Source organism: Microtus pennsylvanicus, chromosome 11 (assembly GCF_037038515.1).
Source record: "Microtus pennsylvanicus isolate mMicPen1 chromosome 11, mMicPen1.hap1, whole genome shotgun sequence".
NCBI classification, from domain to species: domain Eukaryota; kingdom Metazoa; phylum Chordata; class Mammalia; order Rodentia; family Cricetidae; genus Microtus; species Microtus pennsylvanicus.
In genome coordinates this window covers 77,242,938-77,267,209 of record NC_134589.1, presented here as the reverse complement: position 1 = coordinate 77,267,209, position 24,272 = coordinate 77,242,938, and the positions used below count along the sequence as shown (strand labels likewise).

Sequence of the window (24,272 nt, the reverse complement as noted above, 5' to 3'; positions counted from 1 at the left end):
TATTATACAGTTCCTCAAACATAAGACAAAGCTGGGCAATGATGTTACACGCCTTTAATCCCAGCACTTAGGAGACAGACAGGCAGACCTCTGTGAGTTTGAGGTCAGCCTGGTCTACAGAGCAAGTTCCAGGACAGGCTCCAAAGCTATAGAGAAACCTGTCTTGCAAAACAAACAAAAAAACATAAGACAAGCTGTTATTGTAACAATAAAGGCATTTTGGTTGCAATAATAGCAGACTATGTTCCCCAGGCTGGACTTGAACACCTGGGTTCAGCTGACCTTCCCATCTTGGCCTCTCGAGTTGCAAAGGCACATGCAGAAGGACACTGCCTGTCTAAGACACCTGCCAAGGGCTGGGAATGAAGGTCAATGGCAGAGCTGAGTACTTGGTGGCAGAGTACTTGTCTAGCATACCCAGAGATCTGGTCGTAGCCCCTGCAACACAGAAGGTGGAAAAGGCAGAGAGAGAAGAAGGGAAAACAGGATACAAGTGAGTAAGATGCTCGCCGTAGAAAGGTGAAGACCTGAGGTCAGGTCTTCAGAACACACGTCTTTGTGTGCCGGGTACAGCCGTGTATGTCTGCAGTCCCAGCCCTTACGCAGCAAGACAGGAGTTGGAGACGAGACTCTGCAGATTCCCAATACCCACACAGCAGCTCACAACTGCCTATAACTTCAGGATCTGACACCCTCGCACAGACATGCATGCAGGCAAAACACCAATACATATAAAATAAAGATAAAGAGACCTGGTCTCAAGCAAGGACCAATATTGAAGGTTGCCGCCTGAACTTCATACGTGCCATAGCATGGGTATACTCACAGGAACACACACATCCTACACAAAAAGTTGGAAAAAAAATGGTTTTAAAAAAAAAGCAAGCCAGCCTTGGTGATCTGTGTTTGTAATCCTAGCACTCAGTGGGCTCAGGCAGGAGGCTTATGATTTTGAGAGCCAGCCTGACCCTAATTCAAAACCACAATGTGTGTGCTAGAACTATGGACTCCAGCCTCTACTGTGATGGAGAATGTCAGTCCACTCTTCTCGGCCCCTGATCTCCCTCCAGGAAACCATTATGAGAGCTGTTGTCCTGTGGGGCTCAGGGGTATTCGCCCAGTACCTGAGGTGACAGGTACATTGCTAGGTGACATTGTAAGGCGTGAAGGGTATGTGGGGACTGTGTCTGTTGGTAGAGAACTGGCACACTCAGCCCCCTGTACTCAAGGCTCATTGGGCAGGGGACTCTAGGCTCAGAGGATTCTGATAAAAATAAACTGAGTTTACAAAGAGCAATGGATTCAGTTTGGACATGCCCTTTCCTGTGGCTCTATTCCCCATCCGTTACCATGGAGACCACTGAACTTTTGGCCTGGTATGAGCCCTAGGCAAAGCTGAGCCACAGAGTCACGGCCCGAGCCTTCAACTAGAGGGATCACACAGACATGGTATTCTGTTTAAGACTTTGTTGCCATACTAGATCACGACTAGAAAAGGCTAAGAAGCAAACACTGCTGGGCAGGTGAGACACACGCACACCTTTAATCCCAGCAGATAGACTCATCTCTGGGCTTGATGCCAGCCTAATCTACAAAATGGGTGTCAGGGCTACTTAGCAGGACCCTGTGTGTCCACAAAAAAACGACAACACAAAGGACAGAGATGGCCTGAAAGGCTCTCCTGGGGTTGTTGAGTGGGTGAGTTCACACCCAAGGAAGCTGCAGAATGGCCAGGAGGCTTCTCTAATTGGAATGAGGAAGGAGCAGAGCCTTTTGTTTGTTTGTTTGTTTTGAGACACGTTTTTTCTGTGTGTAGCCCTGACTGTCCTGCAACTAATTCGCTCTGTAGACCAAGCTGGCTTCAAACTCACAGAGATTCTTCTGCCTCTGCCTCCAGAGTGCTGGGATTAAAGGTGTGTACCACCTCCACCCAGCTCAGAATCAACCTGTTTAGTCAGCTTCCTCATAATACAGAAGTGAGAATTCTTCAGAGATCCAAGGAAATATTGACTGTGCAAGGCAGAGGAGAACCCACATCTGGACCCTGTGAGCTCTCAGCTTCTCTGTCGTACATACCTTTAATCCAGTCCTCAGGAGGCTGGTGAGTGGAGGCCTCAGAAAATAGACCATAAAACCCTCCTTGGCTCTCGCCAGTATTTTTTTGAACTGAGCTGTGTAAAGGGTGTACACAGCCAGACTCTGCTTCCGATGAGAACCTGCTTCCTTCTAGGCTCCTGCTATCAAAGCCTGGTCCGTGACTACAACACTATTTGACCGCTCTCATCTAGACTGTTCACACTTCATCCCTTCGAGATGGGCTCCTTGCCCATTGTACCAGCGAATTGCAGCCAAGAGAACACTTAGTAACAATCAAGAAATACAATTTGTTCCTATAACCGAGGGCATCTGCTCTGGGTAACTAGTGGGTAGAGATTAGGGGTGTTGGTGAACATTCCACAAGTAGAAGGCAACCCCTACCCCCATCCCCACCCCAGGACAAACTGCAAATGGCTGTATTCTGGACTTGAGAAGCCGCTTGAGGTCTTGGCTTACTTATGTTGCAAATGGGACCCCGCAGTAGCTTTGGGCACTCTCCTTACTCCTGTATTTGCTTCAAACCACCTGAAATGCACTTGCCAATTTGTCTACTTGGAGTAACACTGGCGTCCTAAGTCAGAACTTCAGGAACTTTCCCACTTGTTGCTCACCCAAGAAGTTTTTTATAAGACCTAGACATATAGAGGTATAGAATGGGTATATAAATAAGACATTTATGATAATAAATCATATTCATTTTGAATACAGCTCTTTGGCACATATAAATTAACACTTATTAAAACAAATTTGCATACTGATAAGATAGGTCTTACAGAATTTTTACATAAAGAGTTAAAATTTTGACTGAATGTTTCATACTTTAGAACATAATGGCATCTTTGATAGATATATAGTGAGTTTGAGAAAAGCCTGGGCTAGATACCTTGTCACGATCAATCAATAAACACCATTTTTACTTCCTTTTTCTCTTTCTTTTTTTTGTGACAGGATTTCTCTGTGTAACAGCCTTGACTGTCCTGGAACTCACATTGTAGACCAAGCTACCCTCAAACTCACAGAGATCCCCCTGCTTCTGCCTCTCATGTGCTGGGACAAATACATTGCGTACTTTTGCTTTTCATAACTGAACCATTATGTTTGTATATGAATAAGAAAACTTGCCTGGCAATGTTGGTGACCCAAGTCTTTAATCCCCACATTCGGGAGGCAGAGGCAGGCAGATCTCTGAGTTCGAGGCTAGCCTGGTCTACAGAGCTGGACAGTCAGCATTACACAGAGAAACCTTGTCTCAAAAAAAAAAAAGGTGCAAAAAGCTTATTAGGTACAGAACAAACACTGTAATCTAAACATGAAGTAGTCTGGAATCTGAGCTGCTGTGTTTCAGGTAGTGTGTGTTGGTGGTGCTGACATACCAGCATGCACGGTGTAGAGTGTACAGACTAATCTGTCTCAAAAAACCAATAAATAAATAAAATTGAATGTGAATTTTAACTATATAAATTCATTAAGTTGTATAGTCTTTGGATCTAGTTAATTTCCCTTTTTTCTGTTTCTGTTTGTTTGTTTCGTTTTGTTTTCTACACGGGGTTTCTCTGTGTAACTGCCCTAGCTGTCCTGGAACTAGCTCTGTAGACCAACCTCCTCGAGCTCAGAGAGATCGCCTGCCTCTGCCTCCTGAGTGCTGGGATTAATGGCTTGTGCCACCACTGCCCTGTGATTTCCTTTATTTTTAACATAGAGTCTCTCCCTGATGTTAAAGCCACTGATTATATGTAAGGTAGCCATGAAACTTCCAGATGACTGTACGTGTTAGCTAGCCACTGAACTTCAGGGATCTGCTTATCTCTTGATCTATTGGGTTTCCTTACAGAGCATAGCTGAGGGATTTCTCCCAAGAGTGTGGGTGCTCCTTTCCCAACAGGCTGCACCTGGAAAGCCCTGCCTAGCAAAGATTAAGGCTTCCTCACAGCCTCAAAGATCGAGCCCCCTTCCCTAATCTTCCAGGCAGGACCTAGAGCCTCTATTCCCTCCCTGGAGCCATATGCAATTAAGGCAGCATTGCATGCAACAGGTAGGGACAGGCTGGGTTCCAAGGGTCCTCGGAGCCTCCCTACAACATCCATGAAAGGCTGTAAGCAGTCAACAAGCCCAGCTGGGATTGTCCCTTTGCAAGCAAGTACAGCTGAACTCCCCAAAATTGCGATTGCTTGGCTCAGAGGACAGTCACACATGCACCACAATGTCCATGTGCATATGTGTGTATCTGTGTGTGAGGTATGTGTGGGGTGTTTGTATACAGGAAGATCTGGGTCTTCTGCTCCATCCCTCTGTTTGACTTCCTTGAGCCGGGATCTCTGAACCTGGAAGTAGGCTGGAGTCCATGAAGTCCCTAAAATTCTCAAGTCTCTACTCCCCACAGAGCTGAGGTTCTAGGTCTAAGCCCAACCACGCGTGGCTTTTTAATGAGGTGCTAAATATTGACCTCAAGTCTTCATGCTTGCTGAACACTCTCTGAGCCATCCCTTTAGCCCCACACTGTGCCTTTAAAGGAGTCTGAAAACAACACGGTGGCAGATGGTTACAAAGTGTTCGCAGGGGGGGGGGGGGAGGTGGGCTGGAGAGATGGCTCAGTGGTTAAGAGCACTGCCTGCTCTTCCAAAGGTCCTGAGTTCAATTCCCAGCAACCACATGGTGGCTCACAACCATCTGTAAAGAGGTCTGGTGCCCTCTTCTGGCCTTCAGGCATACAAAGTGTTCGCGGAAGTGTGCCTCCCTTTTCCACCCGTGGCCGCTCCCACAGATGGGGAGCATTGCCCTCCAGATTTAACATCCACACCTCCCTCGGCTGTGGTAGAACCCACAGGTATCTCAGGGCCAACATCTGGCCAGTGCCGCCATCCCTGGACGCTTCCCTTCTCCCGTTCAGGAAAGAGCTGCCCAAAGACACCAGTAAAGAGAAACAAAGACACTCTGGGAGCAGCAGTGGCCATCATGAAGCACGTTTATTGGAGGGTTGTAGCCCCTCAGAGCCCAGCCAGGTGGTGGTGGTGGGGGAGCTCAAGCCAACCTCTTGCTTATTCGCTCATAGGTCACACCGCCACTGGTGAAGATCTGAAAGAAGCAACCAGAACAGAGAAAGTCAGTGCTACTCCCCAGACGGTGGACCCTGAGGTGATCGTGGGGTGCAGGGGAAGCAAGGTCAGCCACCATTGATATTCCTGGGTGGATGCGAGGCAGGTGCACTGCTTTCTGGGGCTTAGATTTTCCTGTCAGTTACAGCACCCACATGGCAGCTCATAACCTATCTGTAACTCCAAGATCTGACACACAAAGACATGCAGGCAGGCAAAACTCCAATCCACATAAAATAAAAAATAAATAAATGATAAAACGGAAATAATAGCAAGCTCTGCAAACTTACCTCCACCAGCTTGTCACCCACAATCTCCGAGGTCTGGTAAAAGTTGGGAAAGTCTGCCACCACCTTCCCATTCTCCAGCTTCAGAGTAGCCTGGGAGAGAGACAGAGCATTGAACACAAAGCCTCTCACCACAGCCTAGCAAGTCTTTAGGCATCACTTAGGTTATTTTAAAAATAGCATGTGAGTCAGGTGATGGTGACGCATGCCTTTAATCCCGGCACTAAGGCGGCAAAGCTAGTTGGGTCTACATGAGTTCAAGGCCAGCATGAGTTCCAGAACAGTTAGGACTATTAACAGACAAACCCTGTCTCAAAAAATAGAAAAAAAAATAATATTTGTAGGACTGATTCGGTTGGCAGAGTGCTTGTCTACCACACACAGGGGTCTCAAAAACAAAGGGAAGGGAGAAAATAGCTGGGAAGATGACTCAGTGGGTAAAGGGGCTAGAGTGTGGATCCTCAGCACTCATACATGACAGCGTGTACCTACAGCAGCATCCCCATACCACACCACCCTTACTGGGGAACAGAGACAGGCAGATCCCAAGGGGCTACTGGCCAGCCAGTCCAGCAGAAATGCAAAGCGCCAGGCTCAGCCAGAGATCCTGCCTCAAAAAGTAAGGTGGAGAGTGTTAAAGAGGATAGAATCCTAATATGAACCTCTGGTTTTCATAAACACATGCACAGCTGAGTATACATACATGTATATGTGCATACATGATAGATAGATAGATAGATAGATAGATAGATAGATAGATAGATAGATAGATAGATGATAGATAGATAGATAGATAGATGATTGATAGATAGATAGATAGATAGATAGATAGATAGATAGATAGATAGATGATAGGTAGATCGATAGACATAGATAGATAGATAGATAGATAGATAGATAGATAGATAGATAGATAGATAGATAGATAGATAGATAGATAGATAGATGATAGGTAGATATATGATAGGTAGGTAGATAGACAGACAGATAGAACAACTATTCAGTAAATATCTGAAGTGAATTATGTTAAATACTCAGCAAATATTGGTTTTTTTCTTTTCCTTTTTTTTTTTTTTAGGAGGGGGCCAGTATTGAGACAGGGTTTTTCTGGCTGTCCTGGAACTCACTCTTGTAGATCAGACTGGCCTCAAATTCACAGAGATCTGCTTCCCTCTGCCTCCCAAGTACTAGGATTAAAGGCATGTACCACTAGTCCCTAGCTAGCTTTTTCTTTTTGAGAAGAGGTTTCACTAGGCACAGGCAGCCTTGGCTGGCTCAGAACTCACAGAGATAGCCTGCTTCTGCCTCCTAAGTGCTGTAATTTGCAGCATGCACCATGCTCAGAAAATAGACTATTTTCATTTGTTTGAGTTCTGAGGTTGTCTGTCCGAGACAGCATCTTTCTATGTATCCCTCGCTCATCTGGAACTCACAGAGAACCTCCTGTCTCTGCCGCCTGAGTGCTGGATTAATGTCGTGTACCCCACCAACACATCAGCTCTTTGTATCTCTGTGTTGGGTTCCTTACTAATGACAGCCATTCCCCAGCAGAAGCATTAAAAACACCAAGCAAGAAAGTTTTTCACACAGAAAAGGCTAAGCTATAGACAGAAGCCTCAGCCTGAGGAGCAGAGAGGCCCTATCTGAGATGGAGAAACTGGTCTTTAGCCTGGGAAGACAGGAAAGGGCAGCCAGGGGCCTCTCACCTTGAACTTCTTGCCTCCCATGGTCTGAATTTCACTTTCTTTGCCAATGGTGAACTTGTTGGTCATGATGTTGGTCCCAGAGTAAGACTGGGACCAGGTGAAGTCCTGTCCATTCTGCTGGATCTCTGTGATGATCTTCAGGTTCCGTGCCTTTGTGGTCACATCGTCTGAAACACCTGTGCCCCATCACAAGCAAAGAGTTCACATAGGATCTACTTATCACCCGGATTTGGAGAGACAGCTTTCCTCCCCAAAGGCAGGCAAGTCTGCAGGACCAACAGAGTGCCTGAGACATAGATAGCAGACGGTTCAAATCCCAACTCTGCCATGAGACCTGTGGCTTGAGCAGTTCACTGCCCCACTGTTTTCCATTACAAAATGGTGACAGTAAGGTCTGACCCTTAGAGCTGTTGTGTGAATTGAGTCCAATGTGGTTGTGTCTCGCACAGCCCCTCACAACTACTTGGTGTTCTTCAATAACAACAAATCTTGAGGAGATGGCTCAGCAGTTAAGAACACTTGTTCTTGCAAAGGACCTGGGATCAGTTCTTAGCACCCACATGGCTGCTTACAACCATCTGTAACACGTGGTACATAGACATGTAGCAAAACACTCAAATACATAAAACAAACCTAAATGTTTAAAAATAATAATAATAGCAAATCTTCCAACAATAATATACCAATATAGCAGAGGCTTGCAAAATCCAGAAAGTTCTGGAACAGAACTCACAGCAGACCATTGCTAAAGGGCAAGCAGATAAAAAGGGGGTATATATGAGGAAGGTAAAATAACTGGTTACGAGCTGGAGAGATGACTCAGCGGTTAAGAGCACCGCCTGCTATTCCAGAGATCCTGAGTTCAATTCCCAGCAACTACATGGTGGCTCACAACCATGTGTAGTAAGACCTGGTGTCCTCTTCTGGCCTGCAGAACACTATATACATAATGAATAAATAAATCTTAAAAAAATAAATAAATAACTTGTCACTCTACCCAAAATAGCACAGTAAGGGAAGAAAGTTTGTTGACTGACTTTGAGGATTTTCTGGTCAAACCTGGTTTCTATATTACCTCACTGGTTATCTCTCCATGGCAGGATATAGTGACAGCACTCAAGAGAGGGTCCTCAGTGTTAATGACCTCTGTCACTGACTTAGGTAGATCATGCCAAGATGCCACATCAAGAATATTGGAACAACCTTTGCATGTAGCAGATGTTCAATACATTTGAGTAGAGCTAGGAATGTGTCTCAGTGGACACAATGATTGCCTCACATGCACAAAGCCCCAGGTTTGATTCCCCAGCACTCCATAAAATAAGCATGCACGTGCCTGTAATACCGGCACTTAGAGAAGCAGAAGGTTCAGAATTTTAAAGTCGTCCTCGGTTACAAAGTGATTTTGAGGCCAGCTTGGGCTACATGAGACCCTGTCTCTAGTAACAACAACAAAACATTTGAATAACTAAAGATCCAAGCTCTGCTTCTCCAATCACAACTATGTGACTTGGAATACTAATGCAACTTGGTTGAGCCTCAAGCTCAAAATGGAAGATAAGAAGGGACTAGAAATACTGAGATTCCAAGCCTTTTAAAAAATCAAATAATGTCTTACAGCTTCAATATCCTTAGAGACAGGACAGAATGCTCTGCAAAAGTGTGGATGGATGGACGGATGGACGGATGGACAGATGGACGGGTGGGCGGGCAGACGGATGGACAGACGGACGGACAGATGGATGGATGGATGGAATTCTATCCCACCCTACCCCAAAGGTTTGGGTTCAAGCAGCCAGCCCCAGGGAAGGAACACGAAGAAACTCACCCAGGCACTTCATGAACTCGTCATAGTTCTTCTCACTCTCAAACTCAAATTTGCCACTGAAAGCCATAACGCCGGGAGAGAGCTGGCAGCAGAGAGCAGCGAGCTGAAGAAGAAGGTTGGTACTGAGGAGTCTGGAGTCTCAACTTATAAACGCTCCCAAGGCTCAGCCCCAAAGTCACCCCACTCCTCAGACCTGCCCCTAATTAGGAGGTGTTTGTTGTTTTATGATGTGGGCAGGACACGGAGGGGCAGAGCCCCAAGGTTATTCACCCAGGAAAAACCACCTGCAATCCCACTGCCTCTCAGCAAGGTGAGGGTCAGGACAGCCACAGAGCGTGGTCATTCACCTCTCTGCTCATCCCACCCTCCATTCATCCCTGCCCTGCCCTTTCCCCAAGTTTGCCTCATCCTTCTTTCACTTGCTCTTTTATTCACCAAGCACTGCATTGCACTGTATGTAGTGACCCAGAAGAATGAGGTATGCATCTTTCCCAGGGAGCACCCAGGCCAACCCAGACCCAAAGCATTTATGGGCAGTGTGTAAGCTCGATGTGATCTGTGCCTCTTCACACATGGAGGTCCCAGTCTTTGGGGTGACAGCTGCCTGCTTTTCTTGTTGGTTAGCTTGTTGGGCCTCACAGAGATAGCAATGCAAAGTACCTACAAAGGCCCTCACCAGCATCTTCATCATCAGCATCTTCATCGTTCCTACTGTTGAATACAAAGTTTTGGCTGGGCATTGTGACCCCTATCTATAGCCCTAGTACTTGAGAGGCTGAGGTAGGAGAATTGCCATAAGACCAAGGACAGCATGGACTGCAGAATAAGAATAAGGTCCTGTTTCAGAAACAAACCAAAAGCAAACAAATAAAAACTCTCCTTTTCTGGGGTCTCCTCTCTATGAGCCCCCATCATTTCTGTTCAAAGCAGAATTAGCCACAGTTGCTGACTCCCAAACTTGAGACTAAGTTATTTCTCTTTTCTCTCTCTCTCTCTCTCTCTCTCTCTCTCTCTCTCTCTCTCTCTCTCTCTCTCTCTCTCCTCTCTTCTCCCTTTTTGAGACAGAGTCTCAAGTAGCACAGATAGGCCTCAAACTCCCTGTGTAGTCTAGGATGACCTTAAACTCCTGATCCTCCTGCCTTGCCCTCCCAAAAGGTGGATCTTCGGACAAACACCAATACATTTGATGTTTATATCATCTTAAATTGCTCAGTGGTAGAGAGCTTGCCTAGCATGGGCCTGGTCTTGGGGTCCATCCACAGCACCACAATCAGTCGTCAATCCGATTCTAGTCTATGTTAATTTATTTTCTCCCTGGATCTTTGGGTTATTTTCAGTTCTTTTCTATTATAGTTAAGTAATTATTACTCATATATCTCTGGGTGTGTATATCTCAGATAATGAGCTAGGACTAACTGCTAAGGATGGATTCCTAAGCAAGAAAGAGACCCTGTGCCTGGGGAAAACAGCTTCCAAGGGAAACAAGAGAGCAACATGGAAGGGAGAAATACTGGGATTAAAGGGTACAGTGGGGAAGAGGGCGAAAGGGGTGAGGAGAGAGCTGGGGAGAAGGTGGGAAGAACCAATCAAACTGGGATATGTATGAACACTCCATATGTTGTACAGGACCCTTATTGTTTTTGTACAACAAATAAAAAATAAATAAAGGGATAGATTACTAAACATAATATTCCCAGAAGAAACAAGTGACAAGGTGTCACTGTGTAGTCTAGGCTGGTCTTGAGCTCAGAGATTTGCCTACCTCTGACTTCCGGGTCTGGGTTTAGAGGTATATGCCACCACACCACACCAAAAAAGGTCTTATATTTAAAATATACCTAGAAGGGCATTGTGGTGCGTGCTTGTAATCATTGTACTTGGGACTAAGATCTGAGACCGAGGCAGAAGGTTTATCCAGAATTCCAGGACAGCTGGTGCTACAGAGTGAGACACTGCCTTAGAAAATAATAATAATTGATTAATTTAAAAAATAATAAAATAGGGCCACCAAGCCGGGCGGTGGTGGCACACGCCTTTAATCCCAGCACTCGGGAGGCAGAGACAGGTGGATCTCTGTGAGTTCAAGGTCAGCTTGGTCTACAAGAGCTAGTTCCAGGACAGGAACCAAAAGCTACGGAGAAACCCTGTCTCGAAAAATCCAAAAAAAAAAAAAAAGAAAGAAAAAAAAGAAAAGGGCCACCAAGCCTGATGGCCTGAGTTCAATCCCCAGGACCCACCTGATAGCAAGTTGCCCTTTGGCACACATGTGGTGTGTCATGGGTCCACACACACGCACACACACACAATAAATAAGTACAAGGTAATGATTTTTTAAGGAATAATAAAGTATTTATAGCTATCACTGCCATTCAGAAAGGCTAGAATGGTTTCCATTCTCTCCCACAGCCATGTGAGAATTTCTCCTCCAGAGTAATAATAATGAAGAAATAACAATGACAGTGATAGCTAATAGGTATTGGGCCTTCTGGTTTATTTCATTCATTGATTCTTCCCAAACAAGTGTGCGAAGTTGCAAACCGAAATTCAGAGCAGCGGTGCCGGAAGACATGGGTGAGAAGCTAGCAGGACAGACCTATGGCCTCTTTAGCCCCCACTTAGCTCCCAACCCACCAACTTCTCCCAAATGAGGAGCATTGATTTCTCCCAAACTGTTGCTCAGCCGCCGAGGACAGGATGGAAGTGGTGAGGGGTGGAAAGGACCGAGTTGGCACCGGGGTGCCTGACTCAGCTCTACCCTCTTCCCGTGGTGCATCTGACCCGCCCCTTCCATCCACCCACACCCGTATCTTTTCTCTTATTGTGGGGTTCATCCGCTTGAACATTCAGCCTCCCAGGAAGGGTAAATGAACTCCAACCGCAGGTTTTATGGGGCCATTGAACCAGTGGTGCAAATATGCCCCCGTGGAGATAAGAATGAGTCGAAGGCTACTCCTTTTGGGCACCCCAACTTCCCCCCTGGACTCTGGCTGTGTCTCAGACAGCCACCATATCCTGAGAATATGCAGAGTAAGGAGTGGGGACCTGGGTCCTTGGGTCCCTGATCGAAGAGGAGGCCTGGGCTTCCTTCTGCGCCCCTTATCCACATCCTCATATGGATATAAACTGTATTTACCAATTAAGTCTCTCAGTTTCCTGAGCCCTGGGTTCTGTGTGAGGAAATAGTGAAACACCAGACAGTGTCTAGCAGTTTATCCCTCTTCCCCACCCCTACCCCCTTTTTAGCCCTAACCTTTAACTTACCTTCCCTGTCAGGCCCTCGAACAAACCATTTTCCCTTTCAAGATTTCTCCAAGGGCTGGAGAAATGGCTCAGAGGTTAAAAGCACTGGTTGACCTTCCAGTGGTCCTGAGTTCAATTCCCAGCAACCACATGGCGGCTCACAACCATCTGTAATGAGGTCTGGTGCCCTCTTCTGGCCTATCTATACATACAGATAGACTATTGTATACCTAAAAAAATAAATAAATATAAAAAAAAGATTTCTCCTTTTTCTCTTTTGGGAATGGGGATAGTGGGGAGGAGATCTCAAGTAGTCTAGCTAGCCTCAATCTCCTAGGTGAAGATGACCTTGAACTTCTGTCTCCACCTCCCCAGTGCAGGAGCCATAACACTCAGACTGGTGCTGGGATTGAACTCCCGGCTTCATGCACCCTAGGCAACACGCACTCTACCAGTAGAGCTACTTCCACAGCTCAAGAAGCTCAGGAGGACTCTGCATAGCTCAGCTGTCATTCCTTTTAGCAGAGTTGACCCCAGTCTCCTTGCTCATAACAACTGATGTGGAGCAAACCTCATCTTCCCAGCAACCTTCCAACTACATTCCCCCCAGCTGGGCCACCCTGATCAACTATGGAGAGACTTAGACTGAGCCCAGGATAGTCTGTAACTGACTACTTAGCCCAGTATTATGGTTTCAGTCTAGAATGTCCCCAACATACTCCCTTTTTTATAATGATTTTATTTATTCTTAAGAATTTCATACAATATATTTTAATTGTATTTCTTCCCTCTCCCAAATGCTCCCAGATCCCCCCCTTACTTCCCTGCTCACCCAAACTCATGTCCTTTCTTTCTCTTAAAACAAAACAAACGCAAACCAAAAACAACAAAATCAGGGAGTCCGGTTTGTGTTACTAACTGCTCCTGGGCACAGGGACTGCCCTGGAGTGAAGCTGATACCTCAGTTTTACTCTACCAAGAATAGATTTTCTCTCTCCCAGAAGCTACCAATTACAAATAGCTTCTTGGTTAAAGATGAGACTTGGAGCCCCACTTCCCGACCTCTGTGCTTAAATTTTGTATGGGTCTTTTTTTTGGGGGGGGGGGTTTCGAGACAGGGTTTCCCTGAGTAACAGTCCTAACCATCCTGGAACTAGCTCTTGTAGACCAGGCTGGCCTTGAACTCACAGGGATTCACCTGCCTCTGCCTCTGCCTCCCGAGTGCTGGGATTAAAGGCATGCGCCACCACCACCCGCATGTGGCTTGATCTTACACAGGGTTTGGGCATGCTGTCACAGTCTCTGTAAGCTCATATGTGCACCAGCATGTTGTGCCTGGCAAACATAGTTCTACCACCTCTGGTTCTCCCGCATGGATCCCACACAGGCTTGCATTTGAAATACCTGGACCCCAGCTTGTGGCACAATTTTGAAGGCTTTGGAATCTTAAGTGCGTGAAATCAGGATGAAGGAAGAAGGCCGCTGAAGAGAGGTCTTTGAAGGTTATATTCACGACTGCTCCTGGCCTCCTTTCTCTATGTGCTGGTTTGCTCCCTGTGAGCAGCTGTGGTCACAAACTCCTGTCACTGCAGAATAAACCGCTCCCATCTTCATGCTCTTTCCACTGTGATGGACTGAGGCCTCTGAAACCATGCGACAGAATAACTGTATTCTAAGTTATTGATTTCTCTCATGTATTTTGTGACACTGATCAGAAAAATAAACTAATATACCGAGGCTAGATTCAAACTCATGATCCTCCTGCCTCAGTCTTCTCAGTGCAGGGATTACAGGCATGTGCCACCATGCTTAGTATTTGCTGTTGTTGTGTTTTATTTTGAGATAGGATCTCACTATTTAGTCCAGGCTGGCTTTGAACTCAAAACCCTCTTGGTGCCTCAGCATCCTGGGTACTGGGATTACAGGAGTGCACCACCAAGACACTGTTGTTGTTGTTGTTAGTTTATTTGTTTGTTTGTTGAGCTTTTAGTTTTTTGAGACAGGGTGTCTCTCTGTAGTCCTGGAACTCAATATGTAGACCAATCTGCCCTCAAACTCAGAGATCCACCAACCTCTGCCTCCCTAGTAACTGGGATTAAAGGTGCATGCCACCACTGCCTGGCCAAGACACTGTTTTCAATAGCCACATTCACTGTGAAGATACATTATTGCGCCTTAATCTATTACTATTTCAGCCAGCAATCGCAACTCCAAAGTTATTTTTACTGACTGAGACTGCAGCCTGGCGAAATCTGTTCCCATAGGCACTGGCCCCGTCGCTGCCACGAAGGTAGCTTTAGCTGAGTCTCTATTGCTCTATTTATAAATAAGACTTGAGATTCAAAGGCTAGGGTGAAAACCTGCAAGCTCAGGCAGAGGAGCAACTAGCTAACCCTCTGTCATTACTGGCGTCTTCCCAAGAGAGCAGCCCTGAGCTCTACCACAGCATAAAAAGCCAGGCCACTCCAGATCCGTCCCAGCCTCTTCCTGGGCGTCTGACTCTCCTGGATGCCCTCTGATACCCTATGATTACTTTCTGCCAACTAGTGCTCACTCAGCCTCCTGACCCGGGGTTAGCTTTATTTAATTAACAAAAATGCAAAGTCGGGGTTCACCGTATGATTTGATGTCCCCCCAACAATACATCACAATTTATTCAACCAGAGTCTTAGTGCTGGACAATTGGGTTAAGAAAAGTGCATGCATGGTAAGAACAATATAAGCGGTACTGAGGACCAGGCACCGGCACGGGCAGTATTATTTGAGGTATTGGGTGTGTGTGGCTGAACTTCTACTGGATGTTCAGGTCATTAGCTAATGGAGGTCACTAAGACCCGAAAAAGACCAAATTTCAAAGCATGAGCCTAGATGTGTATTGTACAGGGGAAGAGTCTAAGGATGCTTGGCATGGCTGCAGCCGTGTCTGAATCCCTAGCACTGTACCAAAAAAAAAAAAAAAAGCATAGTTTCTACTAAACTCACAGCATATCTGCACCAAAGTCAAAAGTTGTAAATTAAGCTGTCATAAGCCGGTGACAGCCTAACTTAATGAATATTACTAGCTAATAAGAAAATACGGGTTGAGAGTGGTGGCACACGCCTGTAATCCCAGCACTCAAGAGGCAGAGGCAGGCGGATCTGAGAAATCAAGCACAATCTGGTGTACGTACTGAGTTACAGGACCACCAGGGCTACATAGTAAGAGCCTGCCTTAAAAAAAATAAAAGAAGAAGAAAGGAGATGTGGGAGAGGCGTTAGGGAGGCAGCTCAGTTGTCAGACTACTTGCCTGGCATGCACAGAGCCTTGGATTTAACCCCTAGCACCACGTTAACTAGATGTGGTAGCACCTGCTGTAATCCCAGCAGTCTGGAGGTAGAGGCAAGAAGATCACAAGTTTATCTTTGGCTACATAACAAACTAGAGGTAAATCTAGGCTACCTTGTCGAGAGAGAGAGAGAGAGAGAGAGAGAGAGAGAGAGAGAGAGAGAGAGAGAGAGAGAGAGAGAGAGAGAGAGAACTATTGACCTAGTGGAGAGAACTATTGACCTAGTGGAGATATGTGGGTTGGGGCTGGGGGAGCCTTGATGGATAGTTCCATAGAGATTCACAGGCTGCAGGATCTTCAAAGGCCAGCTCTTTGAGGAACATGGTAGCATTGTGTTGGAAGAGAACAGGTTGATACTGTGCAAGCCAGATTAGTAAGACTTCCCAGCTCATCAGTGTTGTGAACTACCCACCAGAGAAGATTGCTTGGACACAGGTTAAGTTGAAACCAATAGAAAGTTAAAAGTTAATATTAGCTGGAGGCCCACTACACTGGGTAATCAAGATTCCAGTGTAGCCCTGAATGTTTCTCTGGGTGAGCTTTTAAGAACAACAACAAAAAAAAACCCCAAACAACAAACAAACAAACAAAAAAACACATCTTGGTTTGACATACTTCAGTTAACAAGAACCGTTAGCCAGAAGCTGAACTACAGAAGTCAAAAGGCAAGGGGCAAGGTTAGTACATTTAGAGACTGTCTCAGAACTATGAATGTTAATGGTTAGGTCTTTGTTTTTATTTTGGCAGGTGGTACTGCCTACCTGCTGGGTTTTATGGCCTGCGTGGTACTTCCATCTTGGAGTCAATTGTTCTAAGTTGGCCTGTTACAATCAACATTGAAAGAGAAGGTGGCCTAACTCCATGTCTGTAGATCCCACCTCAAGTGTGGCTACATTTAGGAGGGAGGAGAAGGAAGGGTGAAGGAGGTCTAAGGACATCCAAGTAGCCTCACCTCCAAATTCACACCGAAAGCAATCCAGGACTCTCACAAAAAAAAACTGCTTGAGGCCAAAGTCAGATGCCAAAAGATCTTCCTACCCTGCCTGCAATTATCCATCACCCACTTTCCTGCCGCTGGCTAACTGTGATTAATTCCTGTGGCAGCCACAGGAATCATACCTAATGAATTTCTAATGAACTCATTTGGTGTTAATGCGGTGTGTAATTCTGCAGGACACTCATTACGGCTTAGCCTGATTAAGCCTCTAGTTATTGGGAACTACTATGGCTCCAAGCTCAGAAGCAAAGACAAGAAATTATGTAATGCAGGCAGCAAAATTATGGAAAGGATCGAACATATGGAGAATGCCAAGAAGAGGCGTGGCCGTTCCTATTTTTTCTCTTTCTTTGGAGTACCTAAAGGTCAAAATGTTTGAGGGGCATTCAAAGGACCATGTCTACTGAGACACCATACACACACCCCCAACCCTGTCTTCTGCTTAGTCCTGAATCTCTAACGTAAGGAAGGATGCTTTTGCATTTGAAGTGCTATTCCAAGGCTGATACCAGAGTCCACAGGGCAGTCAGAGATAGTATATCTCATCTGATCATCAGAGTGTACCATTTGCTGTTATTAAACCCCTTTGATAGATAAGGAGGTTGAGGTTCACAGAGGTGAGGTGACTGAGTTCCAGTACTCATACCCACTGGAAGCCACGTCGATTTTCCTGCTCACCTCTCATTTCTTGCTAACTATGATTTTCAAGTATACAGACTCATTGTTCTACCTAGAGCTAACATTAAAGGTTGGAGCCCTTTCTGATAGTTTATCCATGTGTTTTTCTTGCATTGTACATTATTCTACTTTTCTTTTGTTATAACGAAATAACAGAGGCTAGGTAACCTAAAAAGAAAGGAAGACTACTTTGCTCATAATTTTGGATGATCAAAGTTTAAATGGCAAATGAAGTCTTACAAGGGCTTCCTGACTGTATCACGTTATGGAGTAACTTCTGTGAGAGAAAGCTCACATGGTATGAGGGTAATCTAGATGTAGGCATGGTGATACATGTCCGTAATCCAGCACTTGGAAGGCTAAGACAGGAGAAATGCCAATAGTTTCTGGCCACTCTGAACTACATAACAATATCTATCTCAAAAATATAAACAGACACCTTTAGTCCCAGCACTTGGGACTCATGTGACTCGCTTGGGCTTCCTCCCAACATGGCAGCCTCAGGATGGCTGGATTCATTCATAGATGGCTCCTTCCTAGGCTTCTTCAAGCATGGGCTCAGAAATGTCAGAGCATTGCTTCCACCACAAATGTACAAAAGGAGGATAGAAGATTTTCTTCTTGACAGATAGTGGGAGAGATACAAGACTCGTTGGCAGCCGCCTTTGGAAACTACCGCTGTGAGAATTTGTACTGGACATCGGGGTAGCTGTCTGAGCGCACTGTGTGTCTAAAAGTATGCATCAAATGGGAGCATGTATATGTGCATATTTGCATGTGTGTATGCACCTGTTGGCTTAACAGGCAGGCCTGTGTGTGCATGAGTGAAGACTGTGTCAGCCTAGACACATAAGGAGAGATGGACACATACAGGTCTCTCTGTTGTCCCAAGCTAGGGGCTGTATTGTGAGCAGAAAGAAAATGTGTGCAAGTTAGTAGGGGAAGTTCACAGGGTTGACCCTCATTAGTAGCACTTCTTGGCCGGGATCCCTGAGAGCTAGTCGTAGATAATGAAACAAACTAATCAGCAAACTAATCATTACTGGATCTTGTCCTTCCCTAGGAGGCCTTGGGTCCCCAGCCAAGTGGAAGACCCTGCCCTTGTCACCACCCATCAAAACCACCACACCAGCAGTAAAAACGGAGATGTCCACGTCTCTTTCATTTCCAGAGAAACTTCCAGGCCTAACAGCCAGTGGAAAAGCTTTGCCACAGTGACCCCCTTCCTGCCCCACCCAGGGTGCTAGTCTTCTGGAAGAGCAGGAAGCCAGAGCTCAAGGCTGCTTGCAGGGTGAGGCCTCCTGCCTGGGGAAGGCTTCTTCTTCATTAACCACTTGTGTTTTGGGATAAGGAAATACAAGGGCGCTGGGTGTGGTTCTGCAGGCCTGCAATCCAAGTACTCGGGATCATAGGTTTGACCCTGTAGACAAGCCAGCTTGGTCTACAGAATGAGACCCTGGCTAAATTTGGGAAGGAGAGGCAAAAAGACAATGCTTCAGCAGATAAAAGCACTCACCACCAACCCTGGTGACCTGAGTTCAATCCCCAGACCCTGCAAGGTAGAAGGAGAGAACAGACTGCCACACATTGATTCTTTTTATTTAAGAAAAAAAATAAGAGGAAGAAGAGTTCAGCATTTAAGAGCACTTATTCTTTCGGAGGTCTCGGGTTTGATTCCCAGAACCTATATGGTAGTTCCCAACCAATCTATAACTCCAGTAATTACAGCACTTGAGAGGCTACGGCAGAAGGACCACCCTAAGTTCAAGGCCACCCTGGGCTATATAATGGGTCCTTGTATTAAAAAAAAAACTGGATAAAAAGAAGAAAGGAGAGATACAATGGCAATTAGTAGCAGTGAAGTAGAGACTTGATCCTTGTGGGAAAAAGGGGGGATTTATTTTCATTTCTGAGATATGATCTCATGTAGCCCAGGCTGGCCTCAAATTTCCTATGTAGCTAAGGCTGGCCTTGTCCCTTCTTCTTAGTACTAGGATTATAGGTGTGCACCACCATGTCTCACTTTGCCTATTCTGTAACAGCAAGAAACATGGTATCTGGGAACACCATGCATCATTTTACTTCCATCTGTGAGTCTGTCTGTAGGATCAACCAGGCAAGTGACGCAGCTTGGTCAAAGATGGCTGGCAGAGCTTCCTCTGTGAGGGTTCCATTAGTCCTCCCGCCCTCCCCCAACCTCTTCCTTCTTTCTACCTGAGCTGGGTTTGAGGGTCTCTCAGGTATGGCCTGGTCAGAATGAAGGCTAGCCCCCTCCCCAGAGGAATCCATGGCACAAAAAGATACAATGTACCTGAAGACAGGCATTCCTGTGCTTTGGCTGGTGCCAAGATCTCTCCCCAAAAGAAGAGCCCAGAGGGGGCATTCTGTTTTCTGTGGCCTCTGCCCACAAGGAGAACATTCAGCCTAAGAGTTCAAAGATGGGGGATCTATCGCAGTTCTGACACCTCAGCTGGGCAGGTGGCCTGGTCTAGAGACTAACTCCAGGCTCAGCTCTAAGCATTCACACGTGTCCCTCACAGCCCTAACACACTGAGCCTGGAGTTTAAGCAACCTGCCCAAGCTCTTTAAACAGCAGAATGAGGATTTCAACCTGTTTTACACCGTATTTCACTTTGGGCTGGAGCCTCAGTTTATTCCTCAGTGAGGCAAAGCTGTCCCCATTTTTCCTCAGCTTTCCAAATCTCAGGAAATGAGGTGTGGGGTGGCCACTCAGTGGAATGTGGAGCCCTTGGGTAAGAAGAGCAGTTCTCCCTTTGGTTCCTCCTAGGCAGGCTTCCCAGGAAGCATCATGGCTTTCTGGCTTTGGGGAGATTCAGATTAAACTGTGAACTCCCTGGTGGGCAGAGAGGTCCCGCCGTGGCATAACTCTGTCCCAGCTACGTCTGACCCTAGGGCTAATCACAGGGTGGGTCCAACCTACCTGGGCCACAGAGATTGAGGAGAAGGGCTGGAAGTCAAGTAGAAGAGGAAAACCCTGCAGAGAGCAGAGAGAAAGACTGGAGACAGCAAGGAAGAAAGAGGAGAGAGGAAGGAAAGGCCTCAGAAGCAAAACTAGCAAAACGTCCCAGGCAGCTGGCAGCCCTGCAGACAGATGCTGTGAGTTGGAGCCCCCTCTAGTGGTCACCTGGCTGGGGAAGGTGCGAGCCTGGTGGACCTGCTAAGGGTAAGAGGACCATATACTACCCCAGGGAAGCCAGCTGGTAATAGCAACAACCAGATCCCCACAAACGAGCCATATAGACAGCCGGCAGGAGAAAAGGGCCCTTCTCAGTGTCACACGGAAAGGTGTAAAGAGTCCCCAGGCTTCCTTGACCTGGGACTTCTCATTTGCTTGGAATGACTTCTCCCCTCCTTCACACCCATATTACTGTCTTACTCCACAGAGCAAGATGTGACAATGTGACAATGTGTCAGTGTCATACAGAGCCAAAACACCAAAGATCTCTGGAGCCATCAAGGTGCTTGTTCGTTTGTCTACTCAATAAATACACGCTGAATGTCCACTGTGTGTGTGTGTGTGTGTGTGTGTGTGTGTGTGTGTGTGTGTATGTGTGTGTGTGTATGTCTCAAACTGCAGGCCCTGAGGGCACAGTGAAGACAGGCAAGAGCTAGGTTCTGAAGGCAGGGTGGGGGCAGCCTAGACTATGCAGCGACTCCCTGTGAGACCCTGTCCAAAACAAAAAGAGGGGGTACTGGGGAAGCCAGGTGTGTTGGTACAGGTCAGTAATCCCAGAACTCAGGAGTGGGAGCAGGAGGATCAGTAGTTCAAGGCCAGCCTTGGCAAAACAAGACCTTGTTTCAAAAGAGCAGTGGTGATATATACCTGCAACCCCAGAAGCAGGAAGATGAATTCAATCATTCAAGGTTAAATTGGGCCATATAGCACGAGCCTGATCATGAGATAAAAAGACTAGGGGTCGACTTCCTGTTGCCTCTGAGTCAAGATGTAGCACCACTGTCTGTCTGCCGCCGTGTTCCCCTTTACGATAACGGACTGGACCTCTGAAACTACCGCTGGGGATGCCTGAGAAGCCTGAACCAGGATAAAAGTCAGAGCTCCAGACCTGGGGAGGACGACGAGCGCTTCAGGTTTCCAGGACAAATGCTGAGCAGCAAAGGCTACACATGTGCTGCGTATTCACTTGGGCTGGCAAGATGGCTATGGGATAAGGACAGAAGTCACCGAGCTTGACATCCTGAATTTGACCCTCATGACCCACATGAGACAAAGAGAACTGAACCCTGAAATTTGTCCTCTGACCTCCACATGGAGCAGTGGGACCCATGCAACATACCCCATAAAAATCAATAAATAAAATGTAATGGAATTTAAAGAAAAAAAGGAAGGAAGGAAGGAAGGAAGGAAGGAAGGAAGGAAGGGAGAGACGGGGGGAGGGAGGAAGGAAGAGACTAGGGATGGCTCTCAGTGGTAGATTATTTGCCCAGTGCTCGGGGCCTAGCCTAAGTTCCCAGTAAGCAGGAGTACAATGGAAGGTGCACAAATACTTGAAAAGGTCATTTTCGGATTGGGAGGGGGAAGGACGTGGTCTAACAAGGAAAGTTTGTATGGACACCATGTGGGGAGGATGCAGAAAGGGGGCGAGTAGAGGGGGTTCAGGCAAAGGCTGAACTTGTCCAGAAGCTGGGGCAGTGGGAGCGTAGCATGGTGAGTGTATGGATGGAAGGACAGTGGGGTTGGAGCTCTATAGCAAAAGAAAACTGAGGTCAGCTACAGGGAGGATTGTGGACTGTGCACAGCAGGGCTTTGGATTTGCTGCTGAGGACCAAGTCAGCCATCCTACAGCTTTGGGGGTAGAGATGTCCTGTGCAGATTTACACCGACTGTCTGATTAGTTGACCGATTCCTGAATAGGCATGGTTAGCCTGGAATTCACTGTGTAGGCCAAGTTGACCTTGAACTTTGGGGCCTTCCTGCCTCTGCTTCCCAAGAGTCAAGTATTGTGCATACTAGATTGTTTCCTTTCTTTTTAGAGAAACTCCTCAATAGCCCAAGCTGGGCCTGTATGATGATATAGCCAAGGATGACCTTGAATTCCTAATCCTCTTGCAACTACCTTGCAAGTGCTTTATGATGGTTTTCGCCCCTAAGGTCTGATCATTTACTTGTTACATTTAAAGATTTGTTATTTATTTTTGGCTGGACTCAAACTTAGAAGTAGAAGAATCCGCTCAGCGAGGACATACTACATAAATCTCTTGGCAATCTGTTCCTGGAGGTTTTCTTTGGCTTCCTTCATTCTCTTGGCCGAAAGTTTAGCATATTCTGCAGCCTCCTCCTTATTTTTCTTGGTGCATTGATTCTTCAGAGCAATAGGCCAGTGTTTGTGTTGCAGGACACATGGAATAACAAGACACTGAGTCTTGGGTAGTTTGGTCCTGCACTTCTTCCTTTCTTGGTTTAAGGGCTTTCTGGTTATCATTTTGATGGGTCTCACCTTCTTTAGAGAGGTTGAAAAGCTTTTGGATTTTGCTAGCTCTTTTGGTCCCCAACCTCTGAGGCATAGTAGCATATGTCAGTTAAGGAAAAATCCTTCTCTCTCTGTAATGGCAAAACTGGGCATTTTCCCCGAGGGGCAGTAGCAGGCCCCTGTGGGTAGGAGACCATAGTGGGCCAGAGGAGCAGCCTGTCTCACCACCTGAGGCTTCTGTGGGTCCCAGGTGAATGGAACGTGGCGGGTGACTCCCACTAGGAGCCACGGTAGATGAGAGACAGAGATGGATAGGCACACAATGCAGAGTGAGTGAATATTTATTTATTTAGTGGGCTATGGAGGGGAAAGAAGAAAAGAGAAGAAGGGGGAAGAGCAGAGAGAGGCAAAGAGAGAGAGAGAGAAAGAGAGAGAGAGAGAGAGAGAGAGAGAGAGAGAGAGAGAGAGAGAGAAACAGGGAGAAAGGGGAAGGGGTGAGAGGAGAGGAGAAACTACCTCTTCAACAACGTGGAAAAGAGAGAACTCAGGCTGGAAGCAGAAGGAAGATATGACCCTTTTGAGGGGAGGGAGTGGGCAGAGCTTGTCTCTTAAAGAGACAGAACAGACCATTACACTCCCCCCCTCCTTTTTTCACAATAATCAAGTTGAGAACACTCAGATTGGCATCTATAATATTACAGACTTACACTCCCTCTCTCCAGTTCTCTTCATCTATAACAAAGATGCCCCTGACTCAACAGCAGGCACACTGTGTGGGTCAAGACACCTTAGTTCATGAGGAAACCTTGTGTGTTGTTCCCACCGCCCATGCGGACCACGTGACCCTTCCACTCTTCACCCAGAGCATCAGCAGTTACTTCTGTAGCCATGTGTTTAGTACAGGGCTTACAGTCATCATCCACTTCAATGAGTTCCTGACAGCTGGCAGCTGGAAAGGAGATGCACAGCTGCATCTTAACAGGGCTCATCACCTAGGAGGTGCCATGAAAAAGAGCTGATTCCCATTTTTACCGGGTTCTTCCATCTGCTTTGTGGAGAATAAAGGCTATAAAGAGTGAAGGGGAGAGCAGGAAAACCAATGAGGCTCTGTGATCAGGAGTCAAATCTTAAAGATTTTTGTTTTGTTTTATTTTGTTTTTAAAGGAAAGAGTTACTTTGGCTCCCTGTTGGAGTAGACACAGTCTGTGGTGCTGAGGAAAGTGTGACAGCAAGAGTTTGAGGCTGAGACAACTAGTTACATTGTGTCTAAAGAGAGGTGAATGCTGATGCTCCCTAGTGAATTTAAGAAGCCAGGTGGGGGCTGGGCAAGGTGGCCTTTAATCCCAGCCCTTGAGAGGCAGAGGCAGTAAGATCTCTGTTAGTTTAAGGCTAGCCTGGTGTACAAAGTAAGTTCTAAGACAGTCAGGGCTGTTTCACGGGGAAGCCTTGTCTCAAAATAAAAAACAAAACACACACACACACACAAAAAAAAACAAAACAAAAAAACAAGGTAGCCAGGACCTGCAGGGGAGTGTTTGAATGTAGGGAAGCACGCTAGGTGATTTCCATTC

The 24,272-nt window shown here is 46.3% G+C and overlaps 1 protein-coding gene and 1 pseudogene across 1 annotated transcript; both read right to left on the bottom strand.

Moving 5' to 3' along the window:
* Positions 1 to 5,041: 5,041 nt before the first annotated feature.
* Fabp6 (fatty acid binding protein 6) lies at positions 5,042 to 9,137 on the bottom strand. The gene is made up of 4 exons (XM_075989654.1): positions 9,011 to 9,137; positions 7,183 to 7,358; positions 5,480 to 5,569; positions 5,042 to 5,169 (listed from the first exon to the last, which is right to left on the bottom strand). Exons 1-4 carry the CDS (start codon positions 9,075 to 9,077, stop codon positions 5,116 to 5,118), a joined length of 387 nt encoding a protein of 128 aa, XP_075845769.1. The 5' UTR covers positions 9,078 to 9,137; the 3' UTR covers positions 5,042 to 5,115.
* A 13,283-nt stretch (positions 9,138 to 22,420) lies between these two features.
* Positions 22,421 to 23,675, bottom strand: LOC142859487 (small ribosomal subunit protein eS6-like; annotated as a pseudogene).
* Positions 23,676 to 24,272: the final 597 nt, after the last annotated feature.

Excerpts from the sequence above, each read along its gene's own strand:
- Fabp6 (XM_075989654.1), bottom strand. The coding sequence starts at position 9,077 with ATGGCTTTCAGTGGCAAATTTGAGTTTGAGAGTGAGAAGAACTATGAC. Across the intron at positions 7,359-9,010 it reads CGAGTTCATGAAGTGCCTGG|GTGTTTCAGACGATGTGACC; the intron begins GTGAGTTTCTTC and ends GATGGGGCACAG. Across the intron at positions 5,570-7,182 it reads TGGGAGGCAAGAAGTTCAAG|GCTACTCTGAAGCTGGAGAA; the intron begins GTGAGAGGCCCC and ends TCTCTCTCCCAG.